General features: G+C 42.3%; 1 protein-coding gene across 4 annotated transcripts in view; it reads left to right on the plus strand.

Annotated features, from left to right (window-relative positions):
- usp49 (ubiquitin specific peptidase 49) overlaps nt 1-26,400 on the plus strand; it is a 71,156-nt gene extending 44,756 nt beyond the window's left edge. For 3 of the 4 annotated variants that reach the window (XM_068057328.1, XM_068057326.1, XM_068057327.1), the window contains exons 4-7: nt 15,245-15,443; nt 16,281-16,389; nt 19,413-19,633; nt 20,271-26,400. In XM_068057328.1, coding sequence (XP_067913429.1) covers nt 15,245-15,443; nt 16,281-16,389; nt 19,413-19,633; nt 20,271-20,464 — 723 coding nt within the window. In that variant the 3' untranslated portion in view covers nt 20,465-26,400. The remainder of the gene's footprint in view (nt 1-15,244; nt 15,444-16,280; nt 16,390-19,412; nt 19,634-20,270) is intronic. The other variant, XM_068057329.1, reaches the window with a different exon arrangement.
- The last annotated feature ends 1,363 nt before the right edge of the window (nt 26,401-27,763 follow it).

The raw sequence follows: 27,763 nt of genomic DNA on the forward strand, positions 1-27,763 counted from the left end.
GCACCATGGAAATGGTGGATTCGTTGAGAAGTTAAAATCAAATGGAGATTAAAAATCAGAAGTAAGCTAACCAATGCCTGGATCATAAACTGCTACAGCCCAGGAGAAGGCTATTCAGTCCATCGTGCTATGTGCCAGCTCTCTGAAAGAGCTATCCACTTGGTCCTACTCCTTTTCCTAAATCCTGTATAGCAATTGCATGGGGAAAACTTGGTTACAATCTGAGGACTGTTAGTGGTGATACCAGGATTTCATATCCACAACCAACTTAATTGCAGATTTGCATATTGTACCTCAACCTAGTTGGATAAGATGTAACAAAATATAAAGAACAGAGCAACAGTATTCTGATTAAAGCTTCACGTCAGTGCTCCCTAGAAAGTACGGCGTAACAATGACCTCTTTCTGCAGAATGCCAACAATGAAACAGCTGAAAAATAAAACAAGGCATTTTTGCCTACCCAAGTAATCCCCTATGGTTAATATGGTTGTAATTTTAACCATACAAGATTTTCATTCAATTTTAGAATATATAGAATTATATCTGGTTTCTGAAGTTGCAGCATGCAAAACAGCCTTGCTTTTTTCTTCACTGTCTGACTTGACCCAGAAGCTTTCAACCCTTGAGCAGATTCTCTTCATCCATTACTGCATTTGTGCCTCATCAGAACCCTGTTCAGGACTTCGACACAGCCTTCCTTCAAGGTTAAAAGGGTTAAATTATGAGGATAGTTTGCATGGACTAGATTGTACTTCCTTAAGTATAGACGATTAAGGGCTGATCTAATTGAGGTGTTTAAGATGATTAGAGGATTTGATAGGGAAGGTAGAGAGAAACTATGTCCTCTGGTGGGGAGAGTCCAGAATAAGGGAGCATAACCCTAAAATTAGAGCTGTGTTGTTCAGGGGCAATGTCAGAAAGCACTTCACACAAATGGTAGTGGAAATCTGGACTGCTGTCCCCCAAAAAAGCTGTTCAAAACTGAGATTGGTTGATTTTTGTTAGGCAAAGGTTACGGAACCAGAGTGGGTAGATGGAGTTAAGATACAGATTAGCCATGATCTTTATTGAATGGTGAAAAGGCTCAAGGGGCTGAATGGCCTACTCCTGTTACTTTGTTCTTTTATACTGACTACCTCAGCTGTGTCGCTTTCATGATTTCTTCCTATCCAAACCCCTTCCTCCTGCAAACCTCTGTTACAATCTTCAAACTTAATCTGTCTGTTACAACACCCAGTGTTGTTTCATCTGTTTATTCTGTTGATTTCCAGTTGAGTTCACTACAGGTCTCAGCCCTTCACAGCTCAATTTCACTCAACATTTCTGCATTCAATGCTATCTCTGAACTGGAAACCACATATACAGAAGCATAAACAAAGTTCTCCACAGGCTCCAGTCACATTTCTTTACATCTAAAGTTTTAAGTAACCCAACATATCAGGTTTTTACTTCGTGTCTAATTATAAAAATTAGTTTTGCAGATAAAAGCTTTTCACGTCATCAGCCTTCCACCATCATGGTTACAACCTAAAACCTTTACATCTTAAGGGTTTCAGCAGACACATAAGCAAACCCCCGAATTACATTTAAGATGTTGCAAAAATTTTAATCATTCTTTTAAATTGTTCAGAGCATTACCACGCCACTCCAGCCCTGATGAATATTTACACGTGGAAAATTCCTGATGAAATTTAATGCAGAGAACTGTAAAGTGATGCATTTTGATAGGAAGAATGAGAAGAGATAATACAAAATAAAGGGTACAATTCTAAAGGGGGTGCAGGAACAGAGACCTGTGGGTGAATGTGTATAAATCATTGAAGGTGGCAGGCCAGGTTGAGAAAGTGGTTAAAAAAAGCACACGGGATCTTGAGCTTTATAAATAGAGGCGTAGAGTACAAAAACAAGAAAGTTATAAAATAAAAACAGAAAATGCTGAAAATACCCAGTAGGTCTGGCAGCACGTGTGGAGAGAGAAACAGTTAACATTTCAAGTCTCTGACCTTTCATCAGAACCTGTGAAGTTATGATGAACTTTTCTAAAACACTGTTTCGGCCTCAGTTTGAGTATTGTGTCCAATTCTGGGCACCGCACTTTAGAAAGCATGTGAAGGCTTTAGAGAGGGTGCCAAAAAGATTTATGAGAATGGTTCCAGGAATGAGGGACTTACAGTTATGTGGGTAGATTGGAAAAGCTTGGATTTTTTTCATTAGAGAAGAAAAGGTGGAGAGGAGATTTGATGATTCAAAATCATGAGTCTGGAGGACAAAGTAGATAGAGAGAAACTGCTCCCATTGGCGGAAGGGTCGAGAACCAAAGGACACAGATTTAAGGTGATTGGCAAAAGAACTGACAACTGAGGAAAAACTTTTTTGTACAGTGAGTGGATCTGGAATGCACTGCCTGAGAGTGTGGTGAAGGAAGATTCAATAGTGACTTTCAAAAGAGAATTGGATAAGCATCTGAAGAGAGACAATTTGCAAGGCTATGGAGAAAGGGCAGAGGAGTGGGACTAGTTGAGTTGCTCTTGCAGAAAGCTGAAAGGCCGAATGGCCTTCTGTACTGTAACCATTCTATGTTCCTTAGAACAATATGTTGCAGAACCTACCCGGGAACAGGCTATTTTAGATTTGGTAATGTGTAATGAGGTAGAATTAATAAGAGATCTCATAGTTAAGGATCCTCTAGGGGGAAGCGATCATAACATGGTAGAATTTCAAATTCAGTTTGAGGCGGAACAACTTGGGTCTCAAACCAGTCTTCAACTTAAACAAGGGCAATTACAGAGGTATGAAGAAAGTTGTCTGAACCGGGCTGGGAAAATAAGACTACAGGGGAAGTCAGTAGATGAGCAGTGGCAGACTCTTAAACAGATATTTCATAACACTCAGCAAACATTTATTCCGGTCAGAAGGAAGGACTCAAAGAGAATGATGGACCACCTGTGGAAACAAAGGAAGTTGAGGAGAGTATCAAATCAAAAACAAAGGTGTACAAAGCGGCGAAAGCTAGTGGTAGGCCAGAGGACTGGGAATTTTTTAGAAACCAGTAGCAAATGACTAAAAAACTAATAAAGAGGGAAAAAATTGATTGAGAGTAAATTGGCAAGAAATATAAAAACAAACGGAAAGAGCTTCTACAGGGATATAAAAAGGAAGAGAGTAGCGAAAGTAAGTGTGGGACCCTTAGCGGATGAGACTGGGCAATTGATAACAGGGAAATGGCAGATAATTTAAACCAATATTTTGCATCAGTCTTCATGGTAGAGGACACTATAAACATCCCAACAATAATAGATGAGCAAGGTGTAAATGGGAGGGAGGAACTTGTAACAATCTTTATCACGAGGGAAAAGGTGCTGGACAAACTGATGGGACTAAAGGCAGACAAGTCGCCAGGCCTGCATCCAAGGGTTTTAAAAGAAGTGGCAGCAGAGATAGTGGAGGCATTGGTCATAATATGCCAAAACTCACTGGATTCCAGTAGGGTACCAGGGGATTGGAAAATCGCTAATGTGACGCCCCAATTCAAGAAAGGAGGGAGACAGAAAGCAGGAAACTATAGACCAGTTAGATTAACATCTGTCATTGGGAAAATGCTAGAGTCCATTATTAAAGAAGAAATAGCAGGACATTTAGAAAAACATAATGCAATCAAACAGAGTCAACATGGTTTTATGAAAGGGAAATCATGTTTGACAAATTTGTTAGAGTTCTTTGAGGATATAACAAGCAGAGTGGATAAAAGGGAACCAGTAGATGTAGTGTATTTGGATTTTCAGAAGGCATTCGAAAAGGTGCCACATAAAAGGTTATTGCACAAAATAGGAGCTCGGTATTGGAATAATGTGTTGGCGTGGATTGAGGATTTGCTAACACAGAGAAGGCAGAGAATCGGGATCAATGGGTCTTTTTCAGGTTGGAAAGCCATAACTAGTGGGGTGCCACAAGGATCGGTTCTAGGGCCTCAACTATTTACTATCTATATTAATGACTTGGAGGAAGGGACAGAGTGTAGTGTATCCAAAGTTGCTGACTATACAAAAATAGGTGGGAAGGCATGTTGTGATGAGAACCCAAAGAATCTGCAAAGGGATATAGATAGGTTACGTGAGTAGGCAAAAACTTGTCAGATGGAGTTCAATGTGGGTAAGTGTGAGGTAATCCACTTTGGTAGGAAGAATAAAAAGGCAGATTATTATTTAGATGGAAAAAGACTACAAAATATTGCAGTACAGAGGGATCTGGGTGTTCTTGTACATGAAACACAAAAAGTTAGCATGCAGATGCAGCAAATAATTAGGAAGGCAAATAGAATTTTGGCCTTTATTGCTCGGGGGGTTAGAACATAGAACATTACAGCGCAGTACAGGCCCTTTGGCCCTCGATGTTGCGCCAACCTGTGAAACCATCTGACCTACACTATTCCATTTTCATCCATATGTCTATCCAATGTCCACTTAAATGCCCTTAAAGTTGGCGAGTCTTCTACTGTTGCAGGCAGGGCGTTCCACGCCCCTACTACTCTCTGAGTAAAGAAACTACCTCTGACATCTGTCCTATATCTATCACCCCTCAACTTAAAGCTATATCCCCTCGTGTTTGCCATCACCATCCGAGGAAAAAGACTCTCACTATCCACCCTATCTAACCCTCTGATTATCTTATATGTCTCTATTAAGTCACCTCTCCTCCTCCTCCTCTCTAACGAAAACAACCTCAAGTCCCTCAGCCTTTCCTCGTAAGACCTTCCCTCCATACCAGGCAACATCCTAGTAAATCTCTTCTGCACCCTTTCCAAAGCTTCCACATCCTTCCTATAATGCGGTGACCAGAACTGCACACAATACTCCAGGTGCGGCCGCACCAGAGTTTTGTACAGCTGCAGCATGACCTCGTGGCTCCGAAACTCGATTCCCCCTACTAATAAAAGCTAACACACCATATGCCTTCTTAACAGCCCTATTAACCTGGGTGGCAACTTTCAGGGATTTATGTACCTGGACACCAAGATCTCTCTGCTCATCTACACTACCAAGAATCTTCCCATTAGCCTAGTACTCTGCATTCCTGTTACTCCTTCCAAAGTGAATCACCTCACACTTTTCCGCATTAAACTCCATTTGCCATCTCTCAGCCCAGCTCTGCAGCCTATCTATGTCCCTCTGTACCCTACAACATCCTTCGGCACTATCCACAACTCCACCGACCTTCGTGTCATCCGCAAATTTACTAACCCACCCTTCTACACCCTCATCCAGGTCATTTATAAAAATGACAAACAGCAGTGGCCCCAAAACAGATCCTTGCGGTACACCACTAGTAACTAAACTCCAGGATGAACATTTGCCATCAACCACCACCCTCTGTCTTCTTTCAGCTAGCCAATTTCTGATCCAAAGCACTAAATCACCTTCAATCCCATACTTCCGTATTTTCTGCTATAGCCTACCGTGGGGAATCTTATCAAAAGCCTTACTGAAATCCATATACACCACATCCACGGCTTTACCCTCATCCACCTGTTTGGTCACCTTCTCAAAAAACTCAATAAGGTTTATGAGGCACGACCTACCCTTCACAAAACCATGCTGACTATCGCTAATGAACTTATTCTTTTCAAGATGATTATAAATCCTGTCTCTTATAACCTTTTCCAACATTTTACCCACAACCGAAGTAAGGCTCACAGGTCTATAATTACCAGGGCTGTCTCTACTCCCCTTCTCGAACAAGGGGACAACATTTGCTATCCTCCAGTCTTCCAGCACTATTCCTGTCGACAATGACGACATAAAGATCAAGGACAAAGGCTCTGCAATCTCCTCCCTGGCTTCCCAGAGAATCCTAGGATAAATCCCATCTGGCCCAGGGGACTTATCTATTTTCACACTTTCCAAAATTGCTAACACCTCCTCCTTGTGAACCTCAATCCCATCTAGCCTAGTAGCCTGAATCTCAGTATTCTCCTCGACAACATTTTCTTTCTCTACTGTAAATACTGACAAAAAATATTCATTTAACGCTTCCCCTATCTCCTCTGATTCCGCATACAACTTCCCACTACTATCCTTGATTGGCCCTAAACTAACTCTAGTCATTCTTTTATACCTGATAGAAAGCCTTAGGGTTTTCCTTGATCCTATCCGCCAATGACTTCTCGTGTCCTCTCCTCGCTCTTCTTAGCTCTCCCTTTAGATCCTTCCTGGCTAGCTTGTAACTCTCAAGCGCCCTAACTGAGCCTTCACGTCTCATACTAACATAAGCCTTCTTCCTCTTGACAAGCGCTTCAACTTCTTTAGTAAACCACGGCTCCCTCGCTCGACAACTTCCTCCCTGCCTGACAGGTACATACTTATCAAGGACACGCAGTAGCTGCTCCTTGAATAAGCTCCACATTTCGATTGTGCCCATCCCCTGCAGTTTCCTTCCCCATCCTACGCATCCTAAATCTTGCCTAATCGCATCATAATTTCCTTTCCCCCGGCTATAATTCTTGTCCTGCGGTATATACCTGTCCCTGCCCATCGCTAAGGTAAACCTAACCGAATTGTGATCACCATCACCAAAGTGCTCACCTACATCTAAATCTAACACCTGGCCGGGTTCATTACCCAGTACCAAATCCAATGTGGCATCGCCCCTGGTTGGCCTGTCTACATACTGTGTCAGAAAACACTCCACACACTGGACAAAAACTGACCCATCTAAAGTACTTGAACTATAGTATTTCCAGTCAATCTTTGGAAAGTTAAAGTCCCCCATAACAACTACCCTGTTACTCTCGCTCCTGTCGAGAATCATCTTCGCTATCCTTTCCTCTACATCTCTGGAACTATTCGGAGGTCTATAGAAAACTCCCAACAGGGTGACCTCTCCTCTCCTGTTTCTAACCTCGGCCCATAGTACCTCAGTAGACGAGTCCTCAAACGTCCTTTCTGCCGCCGTAATACTCTCCTTGATTAACAATGCCACACCCCCCCCCTCTTTTACCATGTTCTCTCTCTCTCTCTGTGGCTTCCGATTTCTTGGCGCGCTTTTCAAAGCTCTGCTCCCACTGTTAACATAGAACATAGAACAGTACAGCACAGTACAGGCCCTTCGGCCCACGATGTTGTGCCGAACCTTTAACCTACTCTAAGATCAAACTAACTACCTACCCTTCATTCTACTATCATCCATTTACCTATTCTCTCTCTCTCTCTCTCTGTGGCTTCCGATTTCTTGGCGCGCTTTTCAAAGCTCTGCTCCCGCTGTTCCCTCTCTCTCTCTGTGGCTTCCGATTTCTTGGCGCGCTTTTCAAAGCTCTGTTCCCGCTGTTCTCTCTCTCTCTCTCTGTGGCTTCTGATTTCCTGGCGCGCTTTTCAAAGCTCTGCTCCCGCTGTTCTCTCTCTCTCTCTCTGTGGCTTCCGATTTCCTGGCGCGCTTTTCAAAGCTCTGCTCCCGCTGTTCTCTCTCTCTCCCTCTCTCTCTGTGGCTTCCGATTTCTTGGCGCGCTTTTATTTCTTGGCGCGCTTCTTTCAAAGCTCTGCTCCCGCTGTTCCTTCCTCTCTCCTCTCCTCCTCTCTCTGGCTTATCCGATTTCCTGGCGCGCTTTTCAAAGCTCTGCTCCCGCCTGTTCTCTCTCTCTCTCTCTCTCCTCTCTCTCTCTCCTTCTCATTCCTTCTCTCTCTCTCTCTCATCTCTTCTCTCTCTTCTATCTCTCTCTCTCTCTCTCTCTCTCTCTCTCTCTCTCTCTCTCTCTCTCTCTCTCTCTCTCTCTCTCTCTCTCTCTCTCTCTCTCTCTCTCTCTCTCTCTCTCTCTCTGTGGCTTCCGATTTCCTGGCGCGCTTTTCAAAGCTCTGCTCCCGCTGTTCTCTCTCTCTCTCTGTGGCTTCCGATTTCTTGGTGCGCTTTTCAAAGCTCTGCTCCCGCTGTTCTCTCTCCTTCTCTGTGGCTTCCGATTTCTTGGCGCGCTTTTCAAAGCTCTGCTCCCGCTGTTCTCTCTCTCTCTCTGTGGCTTCCGATTTCTTGGCGCGCTTTTCAAAGCTCTGCTCCCGCTGTTCTCTCTCTCTCTCTCTGTGGCTTCCGATCTCCTGGCGCGCTTTTCAAAGCTCTGCTCCCGCTGTTCTCTCTCTCTCTCTCTGGCTTCCGATTTCCTGATTTCCTGGCGCGCTTTTCAAAGCTCTGCTTCCGCTGTTCTCTCTCTCTCTCTCTCTCTGTGGCTTCCGATTTCTTGGCGCGCTTTTCAAAGCTCTGCTCCCGCTGTTCTTTCTCTCTCTCTCTCTGTGGCTTCCGATTTCCTGGTGCGCTTTTCAAAGCTCTGCTCCCGCTGTTCTCTCTCTCTTTCTCTCTCTCTCTGTGGCTTCCGATTTCTTGGCGCGCTTTTCAAAGCTCTGCTCCCTGCTGTTCTCTCTCTCTGTGGCTTCCGATTTCCTTGCGCGCTTTTCAAAGCTCTGCTCCCGCTGTTCTCTCTCTCTCTCTCTCTCTCTCTCTCTCTCTGTGGCTTCCGATTTCCTGGCGCGCTTTTCAAAGCTCTGCTCCCGCTGTTCTCTCTCTCTCTCTCTGTGGCTTCCGATTTCTTGGCGTGCTTTTCAAAGCTCTGCTCCCGCTGTTCTCTCTCTCTCTGTTAGAGTTTAAAAATAGGGAAGTCCTGTTAAAACTGTACAGGGTGTTGGTGAGGCCACACCTGGAGTACAGCGTACAGTTTTGGTCCCCATATTTAAGGAAGGATATACTTGCATTGGGGGCAGTTCAGAAAAGGTTCACTCGGCTGATTGCTGGGATGAAGGGGTTGTCTTATCAAGAATGGCTAAACAGGTTAGGCCTTTATTCATTGGAGTTTCGAAGAATGAGAGGTGATCTTATTGAAACATATAAGACTTTAAGTGGGCTTGACTGGGTAGATGTTGAGAATATGTTTCCACTGGTGGGGGTATTTCGACCTAGGGGATATAGTTGCAGAATAAGGGGACACACATTTAAAACTGAGATGTGAAGGAATTTCTTCTCTCAGAGGGTGGTGAATCTCTGGAATTCTCTACCTCAGAGAGTTGTGGAGGCTAGGCCACTAAACGTATTTAAGGAGGAGGTAGATAGATTTTTGAAATCTCGGGGAGTCGAGGGTTATGCAGAGCAGGCCCGAAAGAGGAGTTGAGGCCTGGGACAGATCAGCCATGATCTTATTGAATGGTGGGGCAGGCTTGAAGGGCTGAATGGCCTACTCCTCCTATTTCTTGTGTTCTAATAGCATCCGCCCCCACCCCCAACCTTTTCAAATGTTGACCAGCCAGTATATTACAACTAACTCTGGCAACACATTGCAAAAAAACATTTTTAACTAACAATTGGAAGATCTTAGTCTTCACAAAAGGCCATTAACTGAAAATCAGTTAAGGTGAAAAAATGTATTTCAGTATCTTGGGACTGAAGTGATACCTCCAAAGTTTGCCATTTGTGTAGTTTAACCATATCAGGACCAACATTCCCTCAATGGTGCACGGCTGCGCAGCAATCAGGGCTGTGCCACGCAGGCAACGAACAGACCGTGCACAAGCAGCGGTCCCTTTAAGATGCACGATTGCGCATCAGTCTTAAAGGGACTGTGCAGCGCAAGAAATGAGCTGTGCACAGCGTAGGGAAATTAGAGGGAACATTAATCAGCACATGTCTGAAGAAAAGTGGAGAAATTGGGGAATAAAAGAGACTGATTGAGCTTTGACAATTAGCTGAAATTTCCATTTCCGCTGTTCCAGTGAAGCATTGATATTGCATTGTTACAAAATTCAAATAAGAATTTAATATTTTTAGATTAACAAAATGTGTTCAGTTGACTGACTATAATTTTGTTTTTTAAGTTCTCCAATCTATCAACCCCCTGAATTAAAAATAAAATCTCCTAACCCCTCTTTTTTTTTTCTTTTCAGTGATCATATTAAATTTATGCCATCTATTTACTGGCCTACCAAGCAACAGAAATAGCTTTCCCTAATTTACCTTATCAAAGCCCCTCATAAATTTGAACCTGTATTTGATCTCTTTTTAACCTTCCTTTTGGTGAAAAGTGCCCCAGTTTTTCTAGTTTCTTCTCATAACTCAAAGCTGTCATCCCTGATATCTTAGTGAATCTCTTCTGCATCTTGGCTAAAATAAAATACCCAAGACTACAGACAATGTTCCAACTCTGGCATAATCAATTATTTGTTTAGGTTTGATATTAACTCACTGCCTTCCCATTCTGTGATCCTATAAATAAAACTTAGGACCCCATATGCTATTTTCAAAGCTTAATCAACTTGTCCTCCCACTTGTAAAGGTTTGTGTTTCTGAACCCTAATCCTTTTAAAACCTGTAACATATCTGATACTATCATTGCTGTGCAAAGCCTTATTCCTTCTGCTGTAGTAACTGCTCTTTGTTTTTCGGTATCTCTTAACTGTCCATGTTTTGCCTGCAAACAGTTTTTAAAGAAATTTATCTTCCATTCTTTCCTCCTAATTTTTAAATCTGCTGTGATCATCTGGGAAAATTTAGTGCATGTTTGAATCAAGTCTGATGAGTTTGGATTAAATCCTGTCCCCAGACAAGGCGATCTGGGGCTGCAGTACGTCATAGTGTATGCAGTATCGCATAGTAGCAAAGCATGAATTTGTTTTCCTCACATCAAATCAATGAAATGTAGCTTCACCGGTGGCTGAGTTGATAAAGGCAGCATGTCACTGAGCCATACAGATTCCTAGTCTATGCTGAGTTAGCCAGTAGCTTAGATAGATTTAGAGAGGATACAATTGTCCTTGATTTCTCTCTCTGCTTGAGGAGGGGATAATCAATTATGGTAGTTGCTCATCATTACTGTCTGGTATTCACTGTTTGCAGAATTGGGTGAGGGTAAGCTTGAGCTGGGCTGTGATATCCCTATTGGTCTAATCTCCTGTGAAGAACGGCTGAAATTGGGTTGAGGTACTGGAGGATGATCTGTAACTGTAGCATTCTATTCCAGTATGTTCAGGTGAGGAGAGAAAATCCAGAGTTTTTTTTAAATAAAAGAGGGTATGATGTTTCCTAATCAAAAGGAAAGATTAACGTGTGAGCCTGCCTGGCAACTCCTGTGGAAAAGGGTGTAGTCATTATATAGTACTTGTTGATATATTACTGGCACTGTGAGTGGGAGAGTGCAGTTAAGCTGCTTAATCAAACCAGGGCTGCATGCACTAGCAGTCAAGCACACAATCAGTCAGGCAGAAACAGGTGTTTTCTAACTAATCAAGTAGTTTCGACAGGAAAACCAGTTCTATTAAATTAGATCAGCACAGAATTCACCATTTGACAGCATTGCCTCAGTTGTGTTTATACTTTTGGGAATTCAGTAGCTCTGACAAAAAGCACAGATCCATTGCCTTGGTGACTGAGGGAGTATATGTGCTACTGAGCCATGTTGATCCCTTGTTTACAGAGTTAGTTGATCGCAGCCAGTGGAGCAGTAGAAGTGGTATAGTTGGCTACAGTGGCCCAGGAAAAAATCACCCAGATTTCTGCCTCTTGACTGTTGTTCATCGCCACTTCTGGTAAGTGTGTGGCTATGGACATTGAGTCATAGAACCATTTACAGCATAGAAGGAGGGCATTTGACCCATCGAGTCCATACCAGCTCTCCAGGGAGCAATCCAGTCAGTCCCACTCCCCCGCTCGATCGTATAGCCTTGAAAGTTTATTTCCTTCAAGTGCCCATTCAATTTCCTTTTGAAATCATTGATTGTCCCTGCTTCCACCACCCTCATGGGTAGCAGGTTCCAGATCATCACCACTCACTGCCCAAAAAATTCTTCCTCATGTTCCCCTTGTATCTCTTGGTCAAAAATCTGTCCCCCTGGTCCTTGTACCATCAGCTAATGGGAGCAGTTTTTACTTGGCTAATTTATCTAAGCCTGTCATCATCTTGCATACCTCTATCAAATCTCCGCTGCTCCAGGGAGAACAACCCCAGCTTTTCCAACCTAACCTTGTAGGTAAAATCCCTCATCCCTGGAACCATTCTGTTAAATCGTCTCTGCACCCTCTCAAGGGCCCTCACATCCTTCCTGATGTATGATGACCAGAACTGGATGCAGTACGCTAGTTGGGGCCTAACCAGATCTTTATATAAAGGTTCACCATAACTTTTCTTTTGTACTCTTTGCCTCTGTTTATGAAGCCCAAGATCACCTATGCTTTAACTACTCTCAATATGTCCTGCCACCTTCAAAGATTGATGTACATGCACCCCCAGGTCCCTCTGTTCTCTAGAATTGCGCTATTAAGTCTGTATTGCCTCACCCCATCCCTTCTGCCACAATGCATCACCTCACACTTGTGTGTATTAAATTCCATCTGCCACTTGTCTGCCCATTCTGCTAGCGTATCGATGTCCTCTTGCAGGCAGTTCATATCATTCTCCAAGTTTGGTGGTATCAGCAAATTTTGAAATTCTACTCCGTATTCCAAGATCCAAGTCGTTATATGTAGGAAAAAAAATCAGTCCAAGTACTGATCCTTGGGGAACACCACTGTCTGTCATCTTCCAGTCTGAAAAAACATTTACCACGACTCACTGGTTTCTGTCCTTAAGCCAAATTCTTATCCAGTTGGACACTGACTCTTCTATTGCACGAGCTTCAGTTTTGTTAACCAGAGAGAGGATGGGATCATGGTTCTTTTCTTGTGGTATAACAGCAACGTGCATTTGTATAGCACCTTTAATGTAGTAAAACTTTCCAAGGTGTTTCACAGGAGCATTTTCAAACAAAATTTGACACAACCACATGGGATATTGGGAAAGGCAACCAAAAGCTTAGTCAAAGAGGTGGGTTTTAAGGAATGGCTTAAAGAGACATTTAGGGAGGGTATTCCAGAGCTTAGGACCTCAGCAGCTGAAAGCACAGCTGCCAGTGGTGGAGCGATTAAAATCAGGGCCGCCGAAGAAGTCAGTTTTGGAAGATTGCAGATATCTCAAGAGGGTTGTAGGGCTGGAAGAGGTTACAGAGATAGGGTTAACATTCACTCGTGATTTAGCTTGACAGCACTCATGACCCAAACTCTCAAAAATGGATACCTAGGTTAACTACCTGCACATGAGGCAGTGTCTTCGGGAGCAGAAATAGGAAAGCATTTGTGCTGCTGAGTTGCCTGAATTTGTATATTTGGTTTTGTGAAACTGAAGAAAGGGATGTACTAATTTGGACACTTAAAATGTGGCAGAATGTATTAATTTGCACTGTTAGTGAACGCATGTCATTTGTGTACGTACATCCTGTATTTGGGCTTGCGCCTCAGAATAGCAAGATATGAGCTCATACAAGTTTGCTCGTCTTGGTCGTATTATTCAGAAGAGGAAGAAGTTCAGCTACTCTTGCATATTCCTGAGAAGAGCTCCAAGCTTATATGAGTTATCAATGGTGGAAAGGTGTCCCCTCAACTGAGCAATGGCACGAAGGGAAGGAAAAAGATGTCCTGGGGGGAAAAAAATGAATTTAGCTGCAGACGTGTAAAAACCTGACCATTTATTGGAGGGTTAGATTTGAATTTTTTTTTTATTCATTCAGGAGATGTGGGCATCGCTGGCTATGCCAGCATTTATTACCCATTCCTAATTGCCCCTGAGAAGGTGGTGGTGAGCTGCCTTTGTGAACCACTGCAGTCCTTGGGGTATAGGTACACCCACAGTGCTGTTAGGAAGGAACCGCTGCAGTCCTTGGGGTGAAGGTACACCCACAGTGCTGTTAGGAAGGGAGTTCCAGGATTTTGACCCAGCGACAGTGAAGGAACGGCAATATAGTTCCAAGTCAGGATGGTGTGTGGCTTGGAGGGGAACTTGCAGGTGCTGGTGTTCCCATGCATCTGCTGCCCTTGTCCTTCTAGGTGGTAGAGGTTGTGGTTGAAGGTGCTGTTGAAGGAGCCTTGGTGAGATGCTGCAGTGCATCTTGTACACACTGCTGCCACTTACCATCGGTGGTGGAGGGAGTGAATGTTGAAGGTGGTGGATGGGGTGCCAATCGAGCGGGCTGCTTTGTCCTGGATGGTGTCTAGCTTCTTGAGTGTTGTTGGAGCTGCACCCATCCAGACAAGTGGAGAGCATTCCATCACACTTGTGCCTTGTAGATGGTGGACGGGCATTGGGGAGCCAGCAGGTGAGTTATTTATATGGCTGGCCCAGTTCAGTTTCTGGTCAATGGTGACCCCAGGATGATGATAGTGGGGGATTAAGCGATGGTAATGCTAAATCCCAATCCCTCAGTTGCATTGATTTCAAAGTAATTGCTTTTGTTTATAAATGTCTTTCTGGTCTCACTAAACCCTGCCTCTCCAAGCTTCTTCAATCCCACATGCCAGTTTGCACCCTCTGATCTGTTGACTGATACCTTGTGTGCATCTTCCCTCTTCCCCTCCACTATACCAGCAGTAACAGAGCTTTCACCTGTCTGAGTTGGAATGCTTTCTAAACCCCTACAGCTCTCAACTTCTGATCAACCTTCAATCACCTGTTCTCTTAACTCATGGATTGTCTGTTGTCTTCTTTCCCCATCCCCCTTTCCTTGTGAAGTGTGTAGGGACATAATTTCCTGCACATCTGAGTGCAGGGGTAGATAAAACCATAAAGAAATAAAAGAATTTGCGTTTTATAAATGGGGCAAGAAGTATTGATAAAATTGTTCAAAGCAATGGTTAGGCCATAATTAGTGTACTGTTTTTAGTTTTGGGCATTCCATTTAAAAACAATAGGTTCACCAAGATGATATCAAAGGCAGGAAACTAAAATTATGAGACTGAGGTACTGGGACTATTTCCATTGAAGCAGAGAAGTCTAAGAGGAGATCTAATAGAGGTTTTTTAAAATTCTGAATGATTTCAATAGGGTGAATAGGGAAAGGCTATTTCCTCTGGTTGGGGAATCATTCACAATTTAAAATGGTCACTATGAAAGTGAGGACTGTAGTAGAAAGGTCTTTACTCAGAGGACTGTTGAGCATAGAATCCTTTGCTACATGGACCAGTTGAGGGAGAGATTGCATTTTTTAAGGAAGAAATGGATAAATATTTGAAGCAGAGAAAGAGAGAATGCTTGGAGAGAATGGGATAGTGGGATTAATTTTGGATTGCTGTTGCAAAGAATTGGCATGGCACAGATGGGCTGAATAACTTTGTTCTGTGCTGTGAACCTCTGTCATCTCATTGGGTTAGCCACCTACAGTATTCTGGGTTATCTGTTGCTTCTATTGTCCCTTCTTACAGGTCACATGCCTGACGTGCAACTACAAATCCAACACCATTGAACCATTTTGGGATCTTTCACTGGAGTTTCCAGAGCGCTATCATTGTCTTCAGAAGGGTGCTACCCAGCATAAAGAATGCACTCTGACAGAAATGCTGGCAAAGTTTACAGAAACCGAGGCTTTGGAAGGGAGGATTTACGCCTGCGATCAGTGCAACAGTAAGCAATGCCCTTTTAAGTGAGTTTTCCTCTCAGTTGAACACCCTATTGACACTCACCATCCAGGCTTCTACCTGGGTGAGGCACGAGAGGGCTATGGCATCTGCAGAATGGTTTTATTCTCTAGACTGAGTGACAGGCTATCTACACCTAATACTGTCCTGGTCATACGTTTGCAGAAGCAATAATGAGTGCTAAATGGTAACCAGGAGTGGGAACTTTGACCTCCCTGTCCAAAGTTCCTGAGGCCTTATGTAGTGAGATGGCAAACTCCATAAAGACCAGGGATCATGCCTGGAACATTTCTGGCCTATATGGTTTAGCTATTCACTGCCTGAACAAATTGAGGCATTGGAGATCCCAAGCAGTAGTTACTTGATGGAACCTAAGAGAAAAGATCCATACTTGTATTTAAATAAGTATTTGTAGTTGTTTCATTGCATTGTTCTCAATTACTATTAGGTCAAAACACCTTTTGATCGTTTGCACTGAAGGGAAAATCAGCACTATGTTTGCTCTAGACCTTTAATAACAAACTTACCATTGCTCTGTGTAGAGCGAACTCAAGTTCTCAAGCATTGCCATAAATAGGACAATGGTTTATACTGGAGGAAACGTGCATTTGCCCTGGACGCTGTACTGGTAGCCTTTTTGCTCCCAATCTTAAAAGGGCCGAGTAGCTAATCTTTTTAACTGAATGTCTGAATAATGCTATTTTAATTAAATAGAGATGGGACATGGCTTGTGTGGCACATGAACACCAGCCTAGAGGAGTTGGGCCAAATGGCCTGCTTCTGTGCTGTGAATTCTATGTAATTATGTGTAATTACTTCTCAGGTAAACGACGGAAATCCTCACCAAAGCCTCTCGTCCTGACCGAAGCTCAAAAACAGCTAATGATATACAGACTACCTCAGGTCCTCCGTCTGCACCTTAAAAGATTCAGGTAGGATGAATTTGCTGCAGCTTCAATGGATTGTATTAATACCTATTAATAGTTATGTAATCCATGAATTCCAATTTGTTAGTTATACCTTTGTCCCTCCAGCAATCTTAGTTTCTGTGTCAGCCATGGCTCAGTGGGTAGCACTCTCGCCTCTGAGTCAGTAGGTTGTGTGTTCAAGTTCCACTCCAGAGACTTGAGCACAAAATTCTAGGCTGGCACTCCACTGCAGTACTGAGAGAGTGCTGCACTGTCAGAGGTGTTGTCATTTGGACAAAACACTAAACCGCCTGCACTCTTGGGTGGACATAAAAGATCCCATGGCACTATTTTAAGAAGAGCAGGGTTCCCTGGTGTCCTGGCTAATATTTATCCCTCAATCAACATCACTAAAAACAGATTACCTGGTCATTATCACATTGCTGTTTGTGCGAGCTTACTGTGCTCAACTTGACTGTCGCATTCTCTACGTTACACCAGTGACTACACATCAAAATTACTTCATTGGCTGAAATGCGCTTTGGGATGGCCTGAAGTTGTGAAAGGCGCTGTATAATTGCAAGTTTGTCGTCTTTGCTCTCTTTCTGCAAGAAGAACTTCACTTTGATTTGATGATCGAGCAGAATCTGCCCAGAAATGTAGGCAGATGTTTGAACCATCAGTGTGTATATTCTGGTTCCAGTCTAGTTTCTGTACATGTTGAAAATTGATTCTGGTTAATTTTTATTGTGTGTTTCTTTTCATTTCAAACACTGAATTAAACAGTTTCTAATTATTCCTCCCTCTTCCTCTTAAATGATCATTGCATAAACTTGTGAGCAACTAGGGAACCCCCTAAAATAAATGTATTTAATGTTTTATTGTGTTACTACGATAAATTAACCTTGAACTATAGTTGCTACAGAGTGAAGCAAGTTGTAAGATACTCCATGTTTGAGAAAATGTGCACTATTCTTCATGAGCAGTATCAGTGAAAAGCAGGCAGAAGCTCTTGTTCTGTGTATGAGAAAGTTCAGTTCTTGGTGGCAGTAACCTATTGTTGCTGGAGCACCAAAGCAGCAAAACATTATTTATTAATTACACTAGGCATACCTATAGACATTTACTGCATATTACGTGAGTTGTCCATTTTCTGCAATACTGTACAGTCTTAGCCAAGCAGAGAATGTATCCTCACAGCATGCATCCTTTCATGTCCTGTCTTTGATTTGTCACACTATTTGTCCGAACTCCAATATTGGATGCACAGAAATTTCCTCCAGCTAATTACTGGGAAAACTGAAGCCACTGTCCTTGGTCCCTGCCACAAGCTCCCTGACCACTGTTTCCATCCCCTGGCAACTGTCTTAAATTGAGCAAGACCATTCTCAACCTTTTGTGTTGTGCTTGACCCTGAAATGAGTTTCTGACCACATATCCGCATCATCACCAAGACTGGCCGCCTTCCACTTCCGCAACATTGCTTGACTCTGATCCTGCCTCAGCTCATTCACTGCTGAAATCCTTAACCATGCCTTTGTTACCTTTTGACTTGACTATTCCAATGCTCTCCAAGCCACCTCCCATCTTCCATCCTACATAAATTTGTGCTATCCGAAACTCTGCTGCCTGTATCTTAACTCGCTCTGAATCTCGTTCACCCATCATCCCTTCTCTGGCTCCTGGTCTGACAACGCCTCGATTATTCTAGCCCTACAAACCTTCTAGATCTCTGCTTTTCCAATTCTGACCTCTTGCGCATTCCTGATTTTAATCGCTGCACCTTTGGCGACCGTGTTTTCAGCTACTTTGGTCCTAAACTCAGGAATTTCCTTGCTAAACCTCTCCACCTCACTGCCTCTCTCCTCTTTTAAGATACTTTTAAAGCCTACCTTTTTGATCAAGCTTTTGGTCATCTGTCTTGGTATCTCCTTCTGTAGCTCAGTGTCGAAAATATATTGATATTCCTCTTTTTTAGCGCTTTGGAAAGTTTTAATATGTGTGCTATATAAATGTAAGTTGTTGTAGTAGTACATGGAAGAATAGTCCAGGACTAGACTGCCTCTGGTTCGTCTCTCAACCTACCCCTCCCCATGATCAGGAACCTGCTTTGTGAGATTGCAGGCATGGGCTTTTGCTGTAATAATCTATGACACTCTGTTGGAGCTTCATTACACTGTCCCGACAGCAACTGATGTTTTGCACCTTAATCCATTTGAATTAATTCTCTGCAGTTAGACATCATGACGCCTTTTGTCCACTGTACTCCCTTCTCAATCTACGTATTGATGCATATGTTCCATGTTATTTAACCTTCACCCTGTTAAATAAATCAATAGTGTGGTTGATTTCACACCGCAAATGCATGGCCCTCTATATTTTCCTCTCCTGATTTTTTTTCTGTCCTTCCTCTCCTCACCTGGAAGTGTTCACCCTTTTCTGGTACTGTTACGTGAGTGCAACATTCCCTTTAAACTGCGCAGGTGCATGGCCATGCACCTATCAGGAGTGTGCCACGCAGTGGACAAACAGGTCGTGCACAAGCGGCAGTCCCTTTTAAGATGTGTGCATGCGCACCCTGCGGCAATCTTAAAGGGACCACGCAGAGCAAGAAATGGGCTGCACACAGCAAAGGGAAGTTAAAGGGAATATTTCATGGATGATGGTCACTCTGTGGTTCCTTGCCCAAGTATCCATTATTTGTACGTGACCCCTTGACAGTGTCATGCTGAACACTGAGCATCACCAAGCCATTCCACTATGGAATGCATCACAGACAGGGCTTATCTTGCCCTGCCTTCACGTCCACATATTGCTGCTTTTACTAACGAGGGACACAGTTCTGTTGTACTGCGTACTGTGGCTGAGATCAACTAACTTGGCGTGTACCAGGGATTGAACCTTTTGCCTTTTTATTCTGTACGGTTAGCTGACTATTTGAATTGTTTTGTTTAAACTTTTATCGAGTTATCTTGTATAGAATGTGAGGATTTTTTACAGGGCATTGATGTACTGTACTCGTATTCCTTATTTCCCTCTTGATGCAGCTACTGTGTTTTTAGGTGGTCTGGCCGCAACCATCGTGAGAAGATAGGGGTGCATGTCAACTTTGACCAGGTATTAAACATGGAGCCTTACTGCTGCAGGGACTCTTCCGCCACTCTTGGCAAGGAAAGCTTCATATATGACCTCTCAGCTGTGGTGATGCATCATGGAAAAGGATTTGGCTCAGGACACTACACTGCATACTGCTACAACACAGAAGGAGGTCAGTGTACTATAAATAAGAAAGGATCATAAAGGTGCGCAGCTATAGCTGCTTTGCAGGTGTCGTGGGTGAGTGCCCTTCCTGCCAGACTAAAAGCTTCCACTTCATTTCTCAATTTGTACTGAGTTAGCTGATGTCAACAGGTTCGGTTTCTACTGTGAGTGCCAAATACCCCTTGGCTAGCGAAGGTAAAACTCAGCTAGGCATCTCACTTTTGCTTGCAATCCTGTAACCACCGCTTCTATAAGCATACTTAAGAGGATAGAGTCTTGCTTCTAAAATAAAAGCAAAATACTGCAGGTGCTGGAGATCTGAAATAAAAACAAAGTGCTGGAAATACTCTGGAGGTCTGGCAGCATCTGTGGAGAGAGAAACAGTTAACATTTCAGGTCCCAACCAATCCCCAATAACCTACTGACAGTGTCTATGCATACAATTAAAGAATGGCTCCTTGGATGAAGTAGCAGAAGGCTACTGTGCCCCAAGGAAGAAACGGCACCTTCAGGAGAGGAGCGAGAAAGGGGGGGGCATGCAAATTACACATCAGATTGTACAGTAATTTAATTGATGTGCTTACTTTGATGTACTGAAAAATACTGTATTTTACAATCTGCTGTATCCTTTCTTTCCTCTTTAGAATTTTGGGTCCACTGTAATGACTCTAAGCTAAATGTATGCAGCGTGGAGGAAGTGTGCAAGACCCAAGCCTACATTCTCTTTTACACTCAAAGAACTGTGCAGAACAGAGTGGGGTTTGTCACAGAAATGCATTCTGAACCTCAGGTGCCAACCAGAAATACAGAAAAGAACAGGAGACTGACCTTCCCCTAGGATGAGATACGTAAACCATTCTTGGAATTCACTGAAACCACCCAACGTCAGCCAGTGGGAACCATGTTGGGGCTGATTAAGCACTGTGTTCTCATGTGGGCTACACATGCCCTGGGGCTCGTTTACTGAAGCATATATAGCTTCCTATACATATTATGGTAGGGTTTAATTCCGTACTTGTCAATTAAAATGGTTTGTTCAAGTTGTCCAACTGTCCCAGGTCAGTTGATGTGGACGTGTGCAGTATCAACCCTCTTGTTGCAACGGTTTTTTCAGGTAGTATATCCATTGCAACGCATTCTGTTTATGTCATCATTCATATTATTGGCTGATTTCTAATAGTTACCATTTCTGATAGTTACTTTCATCCTTTACCTCCCAAAAGGTGCCTTTGTTTGCCGCTTAATTCACTGACTGACACAGGTACACATGTTTAACCTGCTTTGCATTGTGTACTGGATGCAGTTACGTTTACTCCCCATGGTGCTATACCAAGCTAGGCTTGAACTGATTCAGTAATTTTGCATTTTCACATTATGACCCAGGGCTGTTTCACACTCACACTGAACCTTCACTAATTAGTTCAGGCTCCATAATACCAGTTATGATTTGCCACCAACGATGAAGAAACCACAAGAGAAATCCTTGTCCCTTTGCTCCCGTTTTATGATTTTATACTTTAAGTGAAAGGACTCGTGCTGTGAAGAATTACTGTCACAACACCAGTCTCATCACTGAGAATATTTACAGCCACTGTATGAAACCCAACAGGATGTTCCTTTTGTGATAATGTCAATCCTTCTGTTGTGGGTCTGATAGATTCAGGACACAAGAATGTTGGGAGTGAATGCAGCCATAGTGATTTCAAGCACTTTTGCTGCAAACTGTTTCTTAATTGAGCTTTGTCTGCTGGATTTTGTATGAGGGTAGGAATTGTTAGTGTTTTCAGAAAGCTTCCGGTCTGCAGGCAGTGTGTATGTAGCTGATCATGCAACAATAACATGGCAGCTTTGGAAATGTAAATTACGACTTTTGCAACAATTTCAAATAAATGTGGGAGATTAAATAATTTTATTCAATATGATCTATGTGTGAATACCAGAAAATGTACGAGTTTTGTTTTTGTAAGTTGTGAGAGCACCGTATTCAATATATTTTGTTTACTTTGAGAATTTTATAGAAAAGCAGATCATTCAGAACAAACCAGTAAATGCAACATTCTGCTTCTGATGCAACCTTCTTGCAGCTAAAAGGTTTGCATGTTCACAGAGTTTTTGTAGTAATACCGCCCCGAGGGCTGTTTTGATACGCACACTGACCAGAGTGAACTGAGCAGCATGGACTAGGAAATTCCTGTGTTTGTTCCTGGGACTGCACTGAGTTTTAACTAATCTTGGCCATTGTAGTGCTAGTGGTGCCCCTAAACTAGAAACTAGATGGGTAGGAGGGAAAATCAGCTAGTGACACCGCCCCCCCCCCCCCACCCAGTTGCTGCCCTGTAACTCTTGCTGGAAATTGTGTGTATGTGTTGGTGTAATAGGGAGGTAACGCAGGATGCTCAGTGCTTGTGGAATCGTACTGCAGCATGAGGCACCTCCTCAAGATGAGAAGAGGAAATGAACATGTGTTTGTCGTTGTGGTCAAGTCTGAAGTAATAAGCTAGATAGAGATACAAACTGCTATCAACTTGCTGCCACACACGGACTTTGGCATTTGTGGGCTAGTTAACTGGTTTTATGACAGCTTTATTTCTTGTCTCTGTACGGGAGTTGACTATAGGTAATTGAAGTATTGTGTCATCATGTTTTAAAATCTGTCATTCATTTTTTGTGATTCTTAAAATGTTCAAAATCCAGCTCTCAAACTGATTTTTATTTCAAAATATTTTCAGTACTCAGCTGCTAGAATGATGCCCATGCATCACTCGGCTGGAGACCTCCTTATGCCTATGAAATGGCTTGCTTCTGGCTGACTTTTCCCTTGCCTCGGGACAGAGTGCTCTGTTGTACTTTGCCATTCTCCACCCAGCAACTCCAACCGTGAACTGGCAAAAGTCCTTAAATAGGGAGAGGAAAGTTCAATGTTTGTTGAGACTGAGACTTAAGTTTATTTCCCACCTTTTCTTATCTCTAGAATTTAGGGCACTATTACATTTCTCAATTTCCCCTCCCCTCCCACAAATCTGCCCTCCCAAATGTAAAGCTAGTTGATATTGTCTAATTGCTCTCACTATCTAGTTTCTGGCACACGCAGCCAGTTTAAGGTAGCTCAATACTAGCTATGCCTTTTTTGTACTTCTTAGGTGACACAAACAATGGTACTTGAAAACTTAGTGGTAAGATATTTCGTGCTTAATATAGTGACTAACTGCTACAGTGCCAAGGCACTGTGCACGACTGCTTTCCACTGCCTTACACTGCTGCAGCATTTGTACATCCTCTATGTATACCATTTAATAATGAAATGCCAATTTGTTAGCAGTTTGCAAACCACACTGACCTTTTACATCCTCTTGGAAATATCAAAAAGCACAATTTGAATCATATCAGAGAAACAAACTTTTACTAATTATATTCTTTGCATAAACTCAATAAAATTGAATGTTTTAATTATGGTGCAGAAATGCTACTGCAGTGCTCAGAAGGTTGCTTGGTTTTGAGCACTTTTTGTGCAACAAATTGCACACAGCAACTGCCTACTCATCTGTCATTGAATTTATGCTGAAAGCCAGTTTTCATGAATCAATATAAAGTCAATGGAAAAAGAGCTGGGTCCCCCCTTTTACTGTGTTGGTACCAGCTTGCTAGTTGTAACTTTGTAGCATGCATCTAAAATTCATTTGGATGCTTAAGAGCTATATGGGTTTCTGTAAACGAGTCCTGATCTATATTACGTTACAGGTACAGCTCGTGTTTGGTTGAAGGTGGTTTTTCCTTTTATCCCACCAGGCTTTCAGAAATTGCATGACAAGACAGTTTTGTGTTATTTGAGTCCAGTCTCCTCTCCGGTTCTTTTGGAGGGGAAAAACAATCCTGAAACAGAGCTCCAAAAAGCAACTTATTCAAACACCAGCTCACATAACTTAAATCAGGTTTTTATTTTGTTCGCTGACACTGAGCTTGAGATGGTGCTTTAGGCTGATTTTTAAAATATATTTTGGGCAAAACCTTCAACGCAACATAGGTCATGAATATTAGAGAAAGGGTCAGTCAACCAAAAGCTTATATTTGCCTCAGTCCACCATCTGAAATAAAAATGAATATGAGAAACAAACACCTTTTGCATGCTCATATCACAGTGATGTTATCTTAAATCCCCATTGCCATTTATTTTTAATATTGAAGAGGGGAGTGTATTAAGATAGTACCACTTTCAGCCACTCAATATCTGTGCTGTCCTAAACATCCATACAGTATTCCCTCTCCAGCACAGGGCCACCCTTAACAATGTGCCCATGATTCCCCCTCCAGTACAAACCTGGCCTAAATATCCTGTCCGTGTCTTCCTCTACAGTACAATTCCGGCCTAAAAATCTTGTCTGTGGTTCCCTCTCCATTGCAGTGCTGGCTTAAATATCTCATTTAAGATTCCTCTCATTATTTTATTATCATTTATTAGCAAGACAATCTGTGTGTCTGGTTTCATGCTGCTTTGTTTGGACACAGTTAATTTTGCCATTTGCAGAACAGCTTCACAATTGTTAGATTTTATACCCCTTACTCAGTAAGTAGCTCAGCCATATAAACAAGGAAGTTTCCCAAGTCTACAAAAGCAAAGTACTGCAGATGCTGAAAGTCCAATATATAAACAGAAAATGCTGGAAAACACAGCAGCAGTCTGGCAGCATCTGTAGAGAGAGAAACAAGAGTTTCAGGTTAATGACCATTCATCAGAACCCAGGTGTGTTTGATTGATCTGTGTTGAATTAGCTGATCTCAGTTGGAGTACTACAATTGACCTCAGCACCTCTGAGTTGGGAAGGGGTGATCAGCCAGGGTTCCCTCTCTTGATTGCTATCCAATTACGTATACTGGAAGTGTGCCCATAGGGTAAGGATGGGGTTGCCTTGGCTGTAATATTTCCCATGGTCGAATAGTCCGCCAGCACTCGCTATTGTGATGCACATGTGAAAAATGATTGCTTGGTCAAGGTACTGAATTGTTTTGACAAATCCAAATTACTGAATAGCAAAATGCTGCCATTATGGTAGAATAATTTTGGAAGTAGGTACTTTTAAGTAATGGTTTACTACATGGGAACTTTAGAGAAGAAAATACCTGTTTTGTAGCAAAACCTTAAACATAGGTTATTTATAATTGAATTGCCAATTCCCAACATCAAAATGGAAATCTTTCCACTTTGTTTGCCTTAAACTGTGTTAAGTTCAAAAATGCTCTGGAAAGAGGAAGGGATGTCTGCTTCCTTCTGTTTAAAGACAGCAACGATGCCAGTCAGATCTCTCTAGAACTGGAAAGGGCAGGAATGTGTTGAGAAATCTTTTGAAAACATCTTATCTTAGAAGCTCAAATATTTCCTTGACTTGTGTTATGAAACTAGTCTTTGCAAAAAAACACCAACTTGTCATCGTTGGACGAGAGTTTCCAATTGTCTGAACTTTCAGAAACTGAGAAACTGCATAAAAAATTGGAAATCTGGAGTATACTGAAAAAGCTTCCATTCAAAAAAGAGCAGGTGTGATGACTTATTATTGACCTAGATTGTTTTCATTGTTATAGAGTCTTGTTCACCAGTGGTGTCTAACTACTTTGCAGTTTTATTAACTTTTAAATGGAGAGTATATAAAGCTGGATTTGGGTTTCTTTAAACTGGAAAGGCAACAGTCAAATTAATTCTTTTTTCTCAGGTTATTACCATTATTACATTTTTGACCGGATATAGGCTTGCTTTTGTGTTATCTAATGTGGTAGAAAAGAACTGATCTGTTAAAATGACAATTTTAATGTGCTTACAACTTGCTAATACTTAATCCAGAATAGTTGTTGGCATTGATGCCTGCTATCTCAAATTTTAGTAAAATGATCAGATTAGATCAAATCGGAACTAAGCATTTCAACCATGGGAAAAAGTGATATCGTCCTGCCGTGAATCAGCTCAGCCCATAAAGATGTTTTCTTTTAGCAATCATGAGGTTGTACCATGACCACTTTGCAGACAGACAGTAAGGCTTTATAAAAGATAATCCTTTAGTCAGTTCATTGAAGTACTCCAGGACAGCCATTGCCCCTATGACCTTAATTGACCACAAGTCAATACCTTTGGAAGAGGGGAAACAACTTGGAGGGACGATCAGACTTTTTAAACTGAGCGCCGATCTAAATCAATAGTGACACGTAACCAGTATAGGCCTGATTGAATTATTGTGAGTTGGCAGTGGTGTAAACTAGACCCAATAGTGGTTACATGTCACTACTGAGGCAGACATCTACCATTATAACCTGCCAGCACCCCACCCAATTGCAGCTCCTCTCCATGTCTAATGCAACTACCTCACTCAATTGTTGCTGTTTCAGTTCAGCAAATGACTCTGGATGGGGGAAATTGCACGTATGGATATTGCACCTGTAAGATCTCCCAGTAAAACTGCTCATAGCTGCCTGGATGGATTCAGTATATCATTGCCAGATCTCAGTATAACTATGGCATTTATTTCATACAGCTTGTCCAAGGATTGTGTAAACTCGTGTTTTTGTATTACAGGTTCTGTCCACCAAGTAATGTTTTATTTTGACATTTACCTAAATTGATAAGAATCCACTCTTTTCAAAAAATCAAGATTTAGTTTTAAAAATGCCCTTGAAAACAAAGTTAAAAGATCAAATCCAGATTATTTCAGTGAATCAGGAAACTGAGTCCAGTTTCCCAGTAAGGAAATCAAGAATGGAGAAGGGGAAATTGGTAAAGATTCATGATTTTGGAGGTTGTGGGGAGGGGGGGGGGGGGGCATGGGTTTTGGGGGTTGAGCCAGGACCTGGGGGACATAGAAGCGGGATTAGGCCATTCAGTCCCTCAAGCCAGTTCTGCCATTCAGTTAAAACTTGACTTATCTGCGCCTCAGCTGCACCTATCTGCCTTTGCTCCATATTCCTTGATACTCTTACCCAACAAAAATTTATCTCAAGTCTTGAAAGCTCCTAGCATCCACAGCCTTATGCGACAGAGTGTTCCAGACTTCAACTACCATATGTGTGGAATAAGTGTTTCCTGATTTCGCTGGCCTAGTTCAAATTTTAAAATTTATGTCCCCTTAAATTCCTCCATGACCTTGCCCCTCCCAATCTCTGTAATCTCATCCAGCCCTGTAACCCTCTGAAAACTCTACATTCCTTCAATTCTGACCCTTTATGCATCTCTGATTTCCTTTGCCCCACATGTGCCGGCTGTGCCTTCAGCTGTCTCAAGCCTTAAGCTGTGGAATTCCTTCCCTAAACCTCAGCCTTTCTACCTTTTAATGTGCTCCTTAGAACCTACCTCTTTGGCTAAGCTTTTGGTCACCTAGCCTAATATCTCCTCATGTGGCCCAGTGTCAAACTTTGCTTGATAATCTTCCTGTGAAGATGAGATGTTCCTTGAGATGTTTCACTATGTTAAAGGTGCTATATAAACGCAAGTTGTTCTTGATTCCTCATTAGAGGAAATAGTTTCTCTGTATCTACACTATTGAATCCTTCTCATTTTAAACACCTCAATCAGATCATCTCTCAATCTTATATACTCAAGTGAATGAAAGCCCAATTTATGTAATCTATCCTCATAATTTAGCCCTGGTTGATGCGTTTGATGGACTGAATGGCTTTTTTTCATTCCTGACTTTTCTTATGTTGCCGTATAATAGGACAGCATAGAAGGGAATATCAAGACTGTTGTGATCCTTAACCTCGAAAGATAAGATTTTAGGATATCTTTTGGGGAAAGTGTTGAAACCTAGCAAAAACAGAGTCGAGCTCCAGTAAACAGGAATATCCAAAATAGCAAGCTGGGGAACCAGTCCACTTTATTGACACAAAAGTTGTAATTTATAATTTGTCACAAGATGTCAGCAGTGTGTTTTATAAATTCTCTCACCCGTAAAGCATTAAGACACTGAATTATGACACAAATTTAAAAATATAATCTGATGACTGGGAGAATTTAGGGCTTTTGGTTTAATTTCATTTAAAGCCTTTTTTCTCTCCCCCCATTAAAGTCCCTGTATAATGTTTCTAATGACATGCACCTACCTCGATGGAGAGCAAACACAGATGGCCTAGTCCTATGTTGTGCCAATGTTATTCCGTAAGC

The sequence above is a fragment of the Heterodontus francisci genome, chromosome 25, assembly GCF_036365525.1.
Source record: "Heterodontus francisci isolate sHetFra1 chromosome 25, sHetFra1.hap1, whole genome shotgun sequence".
In the NCBI taxonomy this organism is placed as follows: Eukaryota; Metazoa; Chordata; class Chondrichthyes; order Heterodontiformes; family Heterodontidae; genus Heterodontus; species Heterodontus francisci.